Consider the following 15,266-nt stretch of genomic DNA (forward strand, 5'->3'; position numbering starts at 1 on the left):
CTGTGGTGGGACGTCTCTGCTGTGGTGGGACGTCTCTGCTGTGGTGGGACGTCTCTGTTGCTGTGGTGGGACGTCTCTGTTGCTGTGGTGGGACGTCTCTGCTGTGGTGGGACGTCTCTGCTGTGGTGGGACGTCTCTGCCGTCTTGCTCATCTCCTCTCCTGCCTTCTTCCTTCATCTTCAGATGGAGACAAAGAGGAGAGCGAGGACATGGCAGGAGATCTGCGCAGGACCGAGTCTGACAGCGTTTTAAAGAAGGTCAGTATCTCAACAGCCAATTATTCTGCACTGTCAAAGCCGCTACGCCCCCTGCAGGCCCCCCGGACCATGTGCGGGGGTGCGTTCCTCCTCCGACAGAAACGATACTATTAAGAGGTTTAGCCGCTTCTCGCCCTCCAGTCAATTAGCCTTTTCATTCTTCCTGCCAGGTCCCGTTTCTCATGGAGACCATCGCTTGTGTAAGGATCCAATAGAGGATGAAAATAAATGGGCCGCCGTTAAAGGAACACTCTGCCCATTTTCAAACAGCTTTGTATCATTAGAACATCAGTAGTATATCAGAAAACTGTAAACGGTTTTGAAGTCTGTCATTTAATTTGACAGTTATAGAGTGTTAAAGTGTGGACCAGTGACATCACTGGTCCACACTAACTCAAATTAATGACTCATTAACTCAAATTAACTCTCAATAACTGTCAAACTAGATGAATGATGAATAGTTATTGAGAGTTGATTTGAGTTAATGAGTTATTAATTTGAGTTAGTCAAACAATATCTCCAGCTCAGACAAGCTTGGTTTAGTCCAATCAGATCGTGGCTCATTTGTAATAGAGATGAAACGGTATGAAAATTTCACATCACGATTATCGTGACCAAAATGATCACCGTTATCGTATTATCACGGTTTGTTAAAATGTGCTGAAAATGTTCAAAAAGTACTAATACACTCACAGAAATCACTTCACCAAGTTTTATATTGAAAACTCAGAGCCGAAAAGGATTTAATACACTCACAGAAATCACTTCACCAAGTTTTATATTGAAAACTCAGAGCCGAAAAGGATTTAATACACTCACTGAAATCATTTCTCCAAGGCTGAATGTTTGCATCTGGGAGACGGTTGCCAACTTTAGTTGATGATGGACAGTATTTACCATGTTTTTCAAAGCACTGTAATCATGGTAACACGGTTTTAATGATAATGAAAATTTGAAACGGTTGTACGGTTATCGTAAGGAATTTGATCACGGTTATCATTCAAACCGGTTATCGTTACATCCCTAATTTGTAAACAGCCTCTCAGAGCCAATCGAGGAATCTGCTCTTTCACCTACCCCCAGCTTGGTCCCGCCCCCTACATCAGTTAACCCTTTACAGGTTATATTTAACCCTTTACAGGTTATATTTGAGACCTTTTTGACAACAATTCGCCATTGTTACTGAGTGAAAAAAGTAGGATAGACTATAGACTACTACTATAGACTACTACTACTACTATAGACTAGTCTGATCATCTCCAGTTAGACAAGATGTGTATTTCTCTCTCTCTCCTGACTGATCATTTTGAAGTGGCTCTTATTTTTTTCCCAGAGCTGTATACAGTAGTTCTACGCACGCACGCACGCACGCACGCACGCACGCGCACGCACGCACGCACGCACGCAGAGACACGCACACACGCGCACGCGCACACACACACACGCACGCACGCACACACGCACATACACACACACACACGCACACGCACGCACGCGCACGTGCACGCACGCACGCACGCGCACGTGCACGCACGCACGCACGCACGCGCACACACACACACACACAGTCTGTTCTGGGCTGTGGCCATTATTAGAGTGTGTGTTTGTGTTCTGTGCAGGGAGGAAACGCCAACCTGCTGCTGCTGCTGAAGAGGAACAGTGAGGTAAGCCTCTCTCAGCCAATCAGAGCCACTGTTTACCAGAGAAACTGTGAGGTAAGCCTCTGTCAGCCAATCAGAGCCACTGTTTACCAGAGAAACTGTGAGGTAAGCCTCTGTCAGCCAATCAGAGCCACTGTTTACCAGAGAAACTGTGAGGTAAGCCTCTGTCAGCCAATCAGAGCCACTGTACAATCGTGAAGAAAAAGGGGTGTTTGGCACCAGGCAGGCCTGCCCTGGCTCTCGAGCTCAGCATCCCACGTATACTGTAGCACGGGGAGAGTCACAGCAGATGATGTAAAGGTGTCTCCTTTACAAGCGCATAGTTTTCAGTACATGTATGATTTTTCATTGGTCATAATTCTTTATCTTCTGCCTCTTTGACTTATCCTGTTCCTCCTACGCACCTGACGCACACGGTAGCACAGAGACTACTTCTCATTGGTAATATTACCAAAAGATCAGCTGCCAGAGCGGCTGGTCGTATCCGGCTGTTAATTTCCCCCAATCTGTCATACTGACTGTTATGGATTCTCTCATTCATACTTGATGCTGCAATAATACGTGCAGCCGTTACATTAACGCCAACAGACAGGCTGGCCTCCAAACATGCTGTGCTCTTTGTGTTCCAAAGCTGCAAGCCAGCACTTTATGGTTGCCTCGCTTATTGGCTGAAGTACATCATGATTTAAGCCTTTCAAAATTGTTTGGGTCCCCTGTAGTGATGCGCGGGTCAGGGTTTTTTAAGGCCCGCCCCAACCCAACCCGTCATTGGAGCCAGCCCGCCCCGCCCAGCCCGTTAAAATATCTGAAAATTCCGAACCCAGCCCAACCCAGCAGCCCGCAACGGCCAATTTAATGTAATATGTCTCCGGACTCAGGAGAAGCACAGCAGAGCTCTCCAAGGTGTGCAAAGTAGCTAATAACTCTGTCTCTCTCTCCCCCCTCTCTCTCACACACACACACACACACACACAGGTACACTCACATGCTGCCGTGTGCGACAACAGTTGTACTTCACTGCTCTAAATTATTTACTAATTTTCCTTTATCACGTTCTGAGCCTGCCTCGCCCGCACCCGCGATATTTTAATAATTTGCCAACCCAGACCGCCTGCGGGGCGGGCCAGCCCGCGGGACCCGGCGGGTTCTGGGTGACCCGCGCATCACTAGTCCCCTGGTAAATGAGGGTTACATCAAATCCACCAGGTGGCGCTTCAACAAAAATGTCAGCTTTTAAAATTAATCACTGCCTATGGTAACAGAGGCAGATGAAGGGATGTCAAGCGAGCCAATAAGCAAGGCGACATCAAACTGATCTGAACATAGAAACAGAACATGTTATAAGCCATGTTCACATTACAGGCAAATCTGATTTGCTGATAAAGTCATTAATCATCATTATCTTGATTGGTTTCCCAAATCTGATTTGGGAGTGTGTCCGCACTGCCACAAATCTGATTCTCAAGTCGGATCTGTGTGTCCAGACCTAAACAGCCTATCTGCATGGGTTGCTATGGTAACGACGTGGGCGTCAGTAAATACGTACGTTGGTGACGTGGTTTTCCTGCGCAGAAGCATTTGATGACAAGTTGCGAGTGACGTTCAAATCAGATTTGGTGGATCTGCGCGTCCGCACTGAAGTCACATCAGTCGAAAGCAGATTGGAAACTACCTCCATATGTGGTTTGGGACAAGTGACACAAATCAGACTTGGAGCGTCCAGACTCATAAAACCAATCTGGATAAAGTCATTAATAGGTCACTAAAGTTCACAAATCAGATTTGGTCTCCTAGTCTGAACATTAGAGGTGTTAAAAAGATACTGAGCGCTGTGTCTTCTTCTACAGCAGGTCCTGCACAGCGTCTCCAATCTGCACCTCCTGCTCAGCACCCTGCAGGTAAGGAGGCGTCACTACAGCATCCCCTGTTAGGCTGCGTTCACACGACATGCCTGAGTTACTGCTCAAATATGAGTTGATTTGGATGACTGTTCATATCGATTCTGGGCTGCCTGCAACCTATAAACTGACAGCCATGTTGAAACGAGTGTATGTCAGATCTCTTTTTGTACAGATGTTTGGAACACTAGTTGATAACATAAGATAAAACTTGATTGTCCATTAAATTTACAAATAATAATAAAATCAAGACAGTATACACAGTAAAGACAGAACAGACAGCTGTACCGTTTAGGGATGTTCATTTTGAAAAATGTCCAAAAACGAAAATCGGGGAAAATTAACGATCAATTATCGATTATCGATCATATTAATAATATATATATATATTTTTTTTTTTACAAAATGAATGCCTATGGCAGAAAATACGAAAGACAACGTGTTCTCCTCAATGAACTCTTTATTTCAATGTGTCTCCTGTCCAACACTGCTGTCCCCGGCGCATGCCGGTGTGAATTCCCCATGTTTAAAACAGTTTTGTTGGCACAAAGGGCCGTGCCCAGCCAGAAAACTAGAGACTATATGAAGCTCCACCTCATGTTAGTCGGCTGTGCAATGGAGTGGGGCGAGGAGGAACGAATTCCACCCAAACCTAGTCCGCAAAAAAAATACTAATAATAATAATAACAATAATCGATAAGAATTCCACATGATCGATTCCATTCCTTAGCGATCAATTATCGATAACTGATGAACATCCCTAGTACCGTTCATTACTATTGTAGCGCTAAGCTAACTAGCAGCCAGGGCTGTACCGCTCACACAGGTCACACAGATTGAAAATAAAGCCATGTCCATTATTATGATGTACATTCTAGTTTTGATATCGACAATATGACAAATGGCCTAAACTCCCAACTGTCGACGTGTCCCTTTAATCTTTGACTTGTGGTGTGGTGCGCTGTGTCCCAGGCGGTGGTCGTTCAACAGGACAGCTTGATGGAGGAGCAGCGTCAGGCGCTGAGCGAGCGGCCCTCCCCCTCGCCCACCTCGCGGCCTGGCTCTGTGAGCGAGCGCCCTGCCCTCTCGCGGCCTGGCTCTCTGGTGGAGCAGGAGAAGCAGCGCAGCCTGGAGAAGCAGCGTCAGGAGCTCGCCTCCCTGCAGAGGCAGCAGTCTGCCCACGCCGAGGAGAGGCGGCGCAGGGAGAGGGCCTGCCAGCAGAGGGAGCAGCAGCTGACCGACAGGGAGGTGCTGCTGCGCGTGCAGGTAACCAACCGCCCGTCCAACTTAACACTGATAGCATGGCCGCAGTGATACGTCACGTCTGCGCCGGGCCGGGCAAAAAGACAAACACATCGGGGGTAGGCGGGCGGTGGGAATTATCTTTATGTCAATTCTTTATCTTGACATTTGGTCATTTAAAATGAAGACACCCAGGGTTTCCCACAGCGCTTCATGGTGAGGGCAAAATAACTGAAACCCTAACAAACATGTGCCAAGCTGCTGAGACACTGACGTGGTGTTAGATAGGGTTAGGCTTTGTTATAGCATGCTAAGCTGGCTGACAGCAGGCCTTCAAAATAATGAATGCATCTCGTGCATCTAGCAAACTGACAAACTAAATGATGTCCAGGGTTAGAGTTAGCACACTATCAAACTAAATGATGTCCAGGGTTAGAGTTAGCACACTAGCAAACTAAATGATGTCCAGGGTTAGAGTTAGCACACTAGCAAACTAAATGATGTCCAGGGTTAGAGTTGGCACACTAGCAAACTAAATGATGTCCAGGGTTAGAGTTAGCACACTAGCAAACTAAATGATGTCCAGGGTTAGAGTTAGCACACTAGCAAACTAAATGATGTCCAGGGTTAGAGTTAGCACACTAGCAAACTAAATGATGTCCAGGGTTAGAGTTAGCACACTAGCAAACTAAATGATGTCCAGGGTTAGAGTTAGCACACTAGCAAACTAAATGATGTCCAGGGTTAGAGTTAGCACACTAGCAAACTAAATGATGTCCAGGGTTAGAGTTAGCACACTAGCAAACTAAATTATGTCCAGGGTTAGAGTTAGCACACTAGCAAACTAAATTATGTCCAGGGTTAGAGTTAGCACACTAGCAAACTAAATGATGTCCAGGGTTAGAGTTAGCACACTAGCAAACTAAATGATGTCCAGGGTTAGAGTTAGCACACTAGCAAACTAAATGATGTCCAGGGTTAGAGTTAGCACACTAGTAAACTGACAAACTAAATGATGTCCAGGATTAGAGTTAGCACACTAGCAAACTAAATGATGTCCAGGGTTAGAGTTAGCACACTATCAAACTAAATGATGTCCAGGGTTAGAGTTAGCACACTAGCCAACTAAATGATGTCCAGGGTTAGAGTTAGCACACTATCAAACTAAATGATGTCCAGGGTTAGAGTTAGCACACTATCAAACTAAATGATGTGCAGGGTTAGAGTTAGCACACTATCAAACTAAATGATGTCCAGGGTTAGAGTTAGCACACTATCAAACTAAATGATGTCCAGGGTTAGAGTTAGCACACTATCAAACTAAATGATGTCCAGGGTTAGAGTTAGCACACTAGCAAACTAAATGATGTCCAGGGTTAGAGTTAGCACACTAGCAAACTAAATGATGTCCAGGGTTAGAGTTAGCACACTAGCAAACTAAATGATGTCCAGGGTTAGAGTTAGCACACTAGCAAACTAAATTATGTCCAGGGTTAGAGTTAGCACACTAGCAAACTAAATGATGTCCAGGGTTAGAGTTAGCACACTAGCAAACTAAATGATGTCCAGGGTTAGAGTTAGCACACTAGCAAACTAAATGATGTCCAGGGTTAGAGTTAGCACACCAGCAAACTAAATGATGTCCAGGGTTAGAGTTAGCACACTAGCAAACTAAATGATGTCCAGGGTTAGAGTTAGCACACTAGCAAACTAAATGATGTCCAGGGTTAGAGTTAGCACACCTAAACCCAGGCCAGCGGAGACAAGGCAGCACATCAGTATTGGTATTTATGTATATAGTCTGGTCCCTGCTGCAGTGAGAGTTTACAATGTTCTTTACAGAAAGGCATGAATAATAGTAGGGATAGTTTACAATGTGCTTTACAGAAAGGCATGAATAATAGCAGGGATGAAACGATAACCGGTCTAATGATAAACCGTGATCAAATTCATTATCATTAAAAGGACCACATTGAAGGACCACAATGGAAATAAGCTCTGAGCTTTTTTGTGTCTATCCTTGGCAGTATCCCAGACATGTTATTTATATATTGTCAAATAAAGTCAGCAAGTCAAGTCAAAACCGTGATTACCGTGTTACCGTGGTTACGATTACAGCCGCGCTTTGAAAAACACAGTAAATACTGTCCATCATCAACCAAAGTTAGCAACAGTCTCCCAGACACAGATTGGTAAAATTATTTCAATGAGAAATTGTTTTAATAAAAGAAACAAAAAAAGAAACAATAGAAGATCACAAGAGTGCTAAATCAAATAGTGCTTTTGAAATGTAGCATCTAGAATGTGACATCACAAACTACCGTAAATTCCGGACTATAAGGCGCACCGGTCTATAAGCCGCACCTTCAAAGGTGACTATTTTTTTCTTCTATAAGCCGCACCGGTCTATAAGCCGCGGGTGTTTTGATGTTTAATTACCATATGTAAGGCTTCGTGCACAGAGGGGATTGTCGGGAAAGAGATGGCTGTTTGGGGAAGCTCCCATTTATTAACATTTCAACAAAACAAAAGTCAGGTCACTAATCCCCAGACAAAATCACACATTGTGAGATGCTTAAAAATCACCATCGGCGGGAGCTGCTGTGCAGCCAAGAACACAAGTGAAATTCGTTCTCTCGTGACCTGTGGTTCTCAACGTGATGGACGATTCACCTTTCTTGTTAACAGTCCTAGTGAGAGGCAGGTCGAACGTCAAAGGCACTTCATCCATATTTATGATCTGCTCCGGTCCGATGGAATATTCCTTGATCTTTCTTTGTGTGAATTCGCCGAAGTTTGTAATTTTCTCCTGGTAGTCGGGAGGGAGTTGCTGACACACAGTCGTCCGCGCCCTGACGGACAGTCCCTTTCGTCTCGGGTTTGTGCATGATCCTTTGCTGCTGCTGCTGTTGTTGTTCCTGTCTCGCTACTGTCTCAGACATGGCTTTCAGGCTCAATCGCCGCCATCGTCGTAACACAGCCAGTTCTCCATCTTTTGAAGCATGATGTTAGATTACAACGAGCTAGTTGTGTGGCTTAGCCTTCCAAAATGTTGCTGTTAGTTTTTTAGAATGTAATACATAGAATTGGGAATGTTACATTCAATTTCATTCAGACTGTCTTACAGGCTCAATCGCTGCCTTTTTCCCCCCGGAGCGAGGGAGGAGGGAGGGAGGGTGTTTTACCGTAGTGGCTGAGAGAGAGTAGTGGCACAGTGCTCCAATCAGGTCGCGAGGCACATTTTTTGCAACATCATCCAATCAGGGTCTCGCTCTCATAATGTCTGTCTTGCTCTCGTTCTGCCTCATACCAACATCCATAGATTTTGGAGGTTCCCGAGTGGCCGTTTGCTGGAAAAATCCATAGATAAGACGCACCGTTATATAAGCCGCAGGGGGCAAAAAAGGCCAAAAAACGGGAAAAAAGCCGCGGCTTATAGTCCGGAATTTACGGTAATCATGTACTGATGAAAATACAGTCGTCCACAAGAGCTGATTGTTGGACCAAAGCTGCTTCTGACCCCCTCCAAGTTTGAACAATCAAACCAATCCACTAATCAACCGGCCAATCACTGCAGGAGGAGGAGACGTGGAGTCAGCGCCGAGCCCTGAATGAGGAGAAGCAGGATCTGCACAGTAAGAAGGAGGAGTACCAGAGAGACCTGGAGCGGCTCAGAGACGCCCAGAGGAGGATGGAGAAAGACAGGCTGGCCGTGCAGAGACAGCTGGACAAGATGGAGGAGCTCCGTCTGGCTGAGGTGAGGAGGGACACCTTCATCATCATCATCATAACCATCATATGGTTTCTCTGTTGCTCCCTGTGGGGGACTTCTCTCTTCTCTTGGCCTTCCTCCGCAGGGAGGTCAGAGGTCAGGCTCAGGAAGAGCTGGGAGGGATTCAGTGGGTTTTTTATCCTGGAATTAAAACACTTTCTGTCATGTCACTATTTTCTTTCGACTGAACTACACCCGCTAGCTTCTAGCTACAGTAGTTCCCACAAGAAGCTGCAGCTGGCTAGCAGCTAGTGGACGTATTTTGGGCGAAAATAGAAAATAGTTCCTATATGAAACTGCTCACAACAAGGTCTGTGGATTATCTTGAGTACGGTAACTGCCTGGGTCATGATTTTTTGGAAAGAGGGGGGGTGCTTTGAGCACCACAAGCCGAGTGCCATCCAGTTCCATTGTATTCGAGAGAAGGCAGAAATCTCTAGGGCTGATATCTCCAAAACCCAGCCAACTAACACAAAGCGATCTACCTGCATAAATAGCACTGCAGGTGAGAGGAGCAATAATGTATTTTGGGTGAGCTGTCCCCTTAACAAGTAAGGACCTTTGAAATATATTCACTCGTGTAGATAACAAATTCCCTATTCTATCTGTGTGAACCTTCTCTCCCACCTCCCTCTCAGAGGACGTCCTCCAGCACGTCAGATGATTCCCAGTTCCCCGGCGGTGGCTCCCAGTCTGCGGAGGTGGAGGCCAGGCTGCAGCCCCAGCAGGCCAAGCCCAAGAAGAGCCTGAACCCCTTCACCTCGTCCTCCAGCCTGAAGGGCGGCGACGCACCCAACCAGATCCCCAACTCCCTGCTGCAGCTGGCAGGCAAGAACAAGGGCAAAGACAGGAAGGAGAAGAAGAAGAAGGGCAAAGGCTCAAAGACAGCAGGTACACAACAGCTGCATGGATGGATGGAGGGAGGAAGAGATTGGTAGAGGATTGAGATATGGATGGGTAGAAATTAATTGCCCACAGAAAGAAAATGTAACCTCATGTTTGGGGCTCATATACGTCCCTGACAACATGGAAACCAGAGAAATTTAACTTTTGCTTACCCTTCGCTTCAGCCGCTCTGTCAAGTCAAGTCAGGTTTGTTTGTATAGCCCTAATTCACAAGCATGTCTCAGAGGGCTTCAATATGTCTAGCTAAATCTAGCTGACACAACAGTAGCAATTACAGTAGTAATAATAACACATTGAACAATCATATGATAGAGAAAGGGGAGAGAAAGAGAGAAAAGGGGGGTGGAATGTGGGGGAAGAGAGAACGGGGGAAAGGAGGAGATGCCATGCTTTAGAATAGAATGGGTGTCATGCTTGATGACTGATGCGAAAAATGCAGAAAATCGAACCTCGTCCGAAAACTTGAATGACGGACGTAATTGTCGGACTCGGTATTCCTTTTTTTTTTCCGTGCGTCAATTTCGGACGAAAAAAACGGACTGTGTGCAAAGACCTTTAGAGTGGATCGCAGAGGAACATTATGGGGCTACTATCCTCTTAGCTTTTCTAGCTGAAGCTTCCTGCAACAACTCAACTCTCGCAGGAGTTGGAGCTAGTCTTCTCCTTGAGCGAGACTTGGTTTCACAGAACTTTTGTCTCTTTGCTGTGATATAGTGAATATTAACGGTCAATAATGTTTTTAGAATAATGAATCAAACCTCTCCTCTCTTTCCTCAGAGGCCCAGCACCTCCCGGAGCCTCCTCTAGATGGGGAGATCTTCTTCTGCTGAGAGGAGCGGCGTCTCGTCTCCTCTTCCTCCTCATTGCACCATGCCGTCCTGAGAACCAGACGAATGTACAATCAACCCTTCATGTCACAATGAAACAAAAATGAACCTTTTCACCCCATTCGCTAATTGCCCGTATCATAACGCACAGCTATTTAACAATACATGCCAAGTTTGGGGTTTACGTTTACTTTCTGGAAACCAACACGGTATGGTGGTGCATTTTTGGGCATGTTTCAACCAGAAATGAATTACACGCAAGATGCCATCGAAATGCCGTGTCCATGTTTGTGGTTCACAATTCACATATCACTCTCACACACACACACACACTCTCACACTCTCTCACACTCTCTCACACACACACACACACACACACACACACACTCTCTCACACACACACACACACACACACACACACACACACACACACACACACACACACACACACACACACACACACACACACACACACACACACACACACACACACACACAGAAACACAGAAACAAATGCCACTAGGAAACTCCATGATGTGATGAGCAGTGACTGAGCTACAACATGGACACTGGATAGAAGACTGAAGACACAGAGAGCAGAGGTGAAAGCAGACTCACTCAACCATCTCCTAGCAACAGTCTTTGATACAATAAGTAGGTGCTTTATTCCAAAATGCTCCTGTGTGTGTGGATCCACTTTGAGAGAAAATTGGCGCCTGGATGTTCACCTCTCAGTATTTCGAGCAGCAGCACATACACCCACAAAATTGCCCTCCGTTTATGAAGCAAAATGGAATTTGTCAACGATAACTTCAGTAATCTTCTATAATCACTTTCACTTTTTAAACGCCGGCAGTCATATTACTCGGCTGGCGTTTTTATTAATTCATTCAAATGATGGGAGAGAGCTCATTTTGGAGTGAATCTCTTCAGATGTGTTGTGTGTGTTTTAAGGGATTGAGATGTCTTCTTCCTGTGCCTAATGCTTCCATTCAGACTGCGTCGGGTGTGTCGGAGCTTGTAGCTGGATATTAGTCTGATCCGGGCTTTATCTGCCTCGCTCCTCATCTTTCATCCGAGGGGTGACGAGCGTCTTTTTTAATTGCATCCTAGCCTGCAGGTAGCATACTAATGTGTTGCGTCTGCTAAGAGGAGTTCAACCTCCCTCTTTCATGTCATAATGGACTCGTTGATGCACGCCGCCGATGGTTTGAACAAACTGAGGCCGTTCGTTTTAGCAGCTGGTTCGAGAGGACGGGAGAGGAAATTAAGAAATTAACTGAAACTACAAAAGACATTTCGAGAGCAGCTTGCTCTGCAGTGATTATCATTTCAAACCAATCAACAACGTTCATTAATCAATGTTGTTAAGCGCTTTGGTCATATTTGGGTGCGTTTTAGTTGAGTCAATATCAACAGGCGGCTCTTTATAGTTTATATTCTGTGGAAAGACTTCAAATCAGGATCCCGACGCTCATAAGCAACAACGATCCAAAGTAAGATTGTTTGTATGTGTTGATTTCACATCAAACGATACTGCAGTTTGGTTTCCTAACTATTATTAGTCTTTAAATTGGAAAGAGGCTGGTAGCTTTGTACTACAATCAATGTAGGTTGATGATATATCTAGATTTACTTCTTTTTTTTTTTACTACCTGCTGGACAGGTAAGGATTCAAATCAGAGCAAGTTCAAACTGTTCGGTCGGTTAAACAAAGCTAACAGTGATTTGCAGAGTGGCGCGGCTGCCGGCTGTCATGGCCTCTCCTCTCCTGTTTGTTTGACCCCCCTCAAGTGCTGTTGAAGTTCACTTCATGTCTTGTTGAACTGCTCTGTGTTGAGAACGTGGCTGCTTTGTTCTGCTGTGTCTTCTAAGAGGCTTACAGGGTGCAGCTGATTGGGCTTTGTTTAATGGCTTTGGTGTAATCCTGTCAAAGACAGAGAGAGGGACTTTGTTCTGTTCTCTTTTGTAGTGTCTTCTGACCACTAGGGGGCACTGCACCTATGACTAAATTACTCCCCTCACACCACAACAACAAGAAGCTCAAGAAACTATTTTGTTTGTATTCCTTTTTCCCCCTCACTTCCTGCTATACACACACACACACACATACATACACACATATACATACACACACATACATACACACATATATACACACACACACATATATACACACACACACACACACACACACACACACACACACCTCTCTACAAAGGGACAATCAGCAGGCTCCGCCCCCCCCCCCCCTCCCCATGATGATAGGCCTGTAAGTAACCAAGTAAAATAAAAAAGTGTGTAGCCTTAAATCAAATGGAGGCGATGCACTAGAGTAGAACCCGACGTCTCAGGAGAGAGAATAGCTTTTAATACCTCTGCTTTGAAACGAAGAAATAGTTTGTACTATTCCAAATAAATGGTGCAGAATTGTTTTCCATACTGAACAATGTAAAAAAAAAAGGGCAAAACGAATATGTAAATATGATTTATGTATAAAAACAAAATCAAATGTAAAAACTTTATTTGTTTGATTTGTGATTTATTGCAACATTTTGTAAGAATGCGTTATTTATGTTTTATCCTCACCCTCTGGGTGATATGCAACGTAAAGTCATATTTCTCTCATAATAAAAAAAAATGATTATGGACGTGTTTGGGAGTCGTTGGCTTTGTCCCTGCTATTACAGTTTGTGGCATGTTGATCCCGGAACTGTGATTGGTGCAATTTGACCTTTGGTTCCTTCCTCATCTGTGGGAGTGATGACAACATTTCCTCTGAATGCTTTAGCACAATAAAAACATCCATTCTTAACATTAAAACCACCTTTTTTTGGTCATTTTCGAGATGGCTGCTGTGTTGTTGCTGTGACGGTGTTGCAGTGCTGAGGTGTGGCGGAAAACTTGGCATTTTGCATTCTTGACGTTTGATTTTCAAAGTACTGTTTTAAAAGTATTTAAGCCCCTTTTTGGAAAATGTGCCGTGCCATCTCAGGCTATCTTATTTTTTTTACATATAAACAACATGCATATCTGTGTTTTGTCAACCCTGTTACCGACATAACAACTACTGTTTGAAAAGGTTTTAAATCCATATTTAGAACAAATCTGATATATTAAGAAAGATAAAGTCTCCCTTGTTACACTAAGTGTGTTTGTAAAGTGAGAATATTGAGGAGTTTACTTTTTTCCCATGGATGAATATGCCCATTTACATTTGACACTTTCACAGCATCTTCTGTTTAAGAAAAAGTTATGTAAACAAACTAATAATACCCACATTTCTTTGAGTGGATTACTGGTACTTTTTACTTAACGTATAAAATTTGTTTTTTCATTTTTTTAATTATATTAGAATATTATACAAGTAACAGGGTTGACAACAGTTAGCATATTGGTTATAGTTATGGATGTAATAGGGTTATGAGACATATCTGGAGAAGTAAATTATAAAATGTTTTATTGCTTATTTGTTGTTTATTCAGATTTACAGAGGAATGTTGTTCCAGATACATAAAATGGCAAGTTTTGCGATAATCACCCAGCAGCAGTGGTGAGAGAAGCCAGTGGAAACACTGTCAACTATGTTGCTGTGCAGGTCTACAGCAGCTTTCAGACTTGAACCCCCACATGCTCTCTGCACTGCAGACAGACACAAGCTGGGTTTCCATCTAAATGCATCGCACATTTTCACCTCATTTTTTGGCAAAAGGAAATGCAAAATAATGCGCGTTTCCATCCACTGCTATTATGCGAATAGAGCTGTCAATCACCTGGTGTTTGAGGCAGTCTGACCCAACATGCGTCCTCTTGCAGGCAGGCACCGACCAAGCTCTATTAAACACATCTACGTTATTCATTTAAAGTGTCTTGATGATCTACACAGGTACACAGACCATAATAAATTCTGGATTACCAGGTGGCACTCTTCAACTCGGCAAGCATAAGGTTATAATCCACAGAGCGATGAGGTGATGGTGTGGTGTGGTGATGAGAGGGGAGAAGAGCAAGAGATGGAGAAATGCAAAAATGCAACATAAAGTAGCAAAGCAGAGGCAGTCAGCTTAGGGCCTGTCCACACGTGACGTACCCAGCTCTGTTTTTTTAAACGGAGCTTTTTCTATACGCTCTGGTCTGGGTCTGTCCGTGCTTGTTGAATAGCTCGCTCGATAGCTGGTGATAGCGGGTGAGACTGTGTTTGCGTTTAGCGGTGTAAGGTAACGTTAGTGTTGTAACTTAGCTTATTTGCGTGTGGAAGGAAAACTTTTCTAAAGCAGTGTTTTCAGAAATACCCATGTATGTGTGGACTACTATAGGCCTTAGAGGCAGAAGACTCTCTGCAGTGAATTCCACCCAGAGGGGTCAGAGGTCATTGTGGGTTTCAGTCTGAACCTCACAGACACTCAGCAGAAATGACTCCAGCTGGCCCTGCTGGAGCAGATCTTTTCTAAGTCTAGTTCCACATAGCTAACGGTCGTTAGCTAACGGTCGTTAGCTAACGGTCATTTCCCATCGGAAGAAGTTGAACTCACAGCAAGGCTACACCCTCGAGAGAAATAGAGCTTTGATTGGAATAATTATTTTATTTGTATCCGTTTATCCAATGGCCACACTCCCACAGATGCTGAGTCCACAACACATGAGCCTGCATCTGTCTTCATTACAGAAGAAGTGCAAAGCAATGTTGACTTTCTCATGAATCT

At 44.4% G+C, this 15,266-nt stretch overlaps 1 protein-coding gene across 1 annotated transcript in view; it reads left to right on the plus strand.

Annotated features, from left to right (window-relative positions):
• The window catches only part of LOC310799587 (uncharacterized protein), a gene marked incomplete at its 5' end in the record, with an annotated part of 135,589 nt that extends 122,324 nt beyond the window's left edge, over positions 1-13,265 (plus strand). The window contains 7 exon segments of the mRNA XM_083662176.1: positions 184-257; positions 1,877-1,921; positions 3,766-3,816; positions 4,789-5,082; positions 8,636-8,815; positions 9,469-9,721; positions 10,514-13,265. Of these exon segments, the coding sequence (XP_083518302.1) occupies positions 184-257; positions 1,877-1,921; positions 3,766-3,816; positions 4,789-5,082; positions 8,636-8,815; positions 9,469-9,721; positions 10,514-10,566 (950 nt within the window). The 3' untranslated portion in view covers positions 10,567-13,265.
• Positions 13,266-15,266: the final 2,001 nt, after the last annotated feature.

This window comes from Poromitra crassiceps (genome assembly GCF_964638095.1).
Source record: "Poromitra crassiceps genome assembly, chromosome: 28".
NCBI lineage: Eukaryota > Metazoa > Chordata > Actinopteri > Beryciformes > Melamphaidae > Poromitra > Poromitra crassiceps.